A 469-nucleotide genomic window follows, 5' to 3' on the forward strand; every position below is an offset into this window, starting at 1 on the left:
TGACGGCGCCCAACGGCCAGGCGCAGCGGGCGCTGCTGTGGGCCGCGCTCGCCGACGCCGCGATGCTGAGCGACCAGGTGGCTTGCGTGGAGGCTCACGGCACGGGCACGGCGCTGGGCGACCCGATCGAGGCGCGCTCGCTCGCCTCGCTGCACACGGGGCGGCAGGACGACGAGGCGCTCGCGGTGGGGAGCGTCAAGGCGAACGGCGGGCACGCCGAGCCAGCGGCGGGCATCACGGGTCTGCTGCGGCTGGCGGTCGGTGTGCGTGACCGGGTGGCGCCGCCGAACAGCCAGCTGCGCGCCTTCAACCCGCACGTGGGGGGAGGCAGGAGGCTGCACACCGACAAACATCTCCGCAATGATGCAGCCGACCGCCCACATGTCGACGGCCTAGTCGAGATCTGGGGAGATATGGCGAGGTATGGGGAGATATGCCGACCGCCCACATGTCGACGGCCTACCGGAGC

General features: G+C 72.1%; 1 protein-coding gene across 1 annotated transcript in view; it reads right to left on the reverse strand.

Annotated features, from left to right (window-relative positions):
* The window catches only part of EMIHUDRAFT_419013 (hypothetical protein), a 4780-nt gene that overhangs the window by 2166 nt on the left and 2145 nt on the right, over positions 1-469 (reverse strand). The window contains exon 2 of the mRNA XM_005774949.1: positions 344-394. Within this exon, the coding sequence (XP_005775006.1) occupies positions 344-394 (51 nt within the window). The remainder of the gene's footprint in view (positions 1-343; positions 395-469) is intronic.

Source organism: Emiliania huxleyi (assembly GCF_000372725.1).
Source record: "Emiliania huxleyi CCMP1516 unplaced genomic scaffold EMIHUscaffold_303, whole genome shotgun sequence".
NCBI lineage: Eukaryota > Haptophyta > Isochrysidales > Noelaerhabdaceae > Emiliania > Emiliania huxleyi.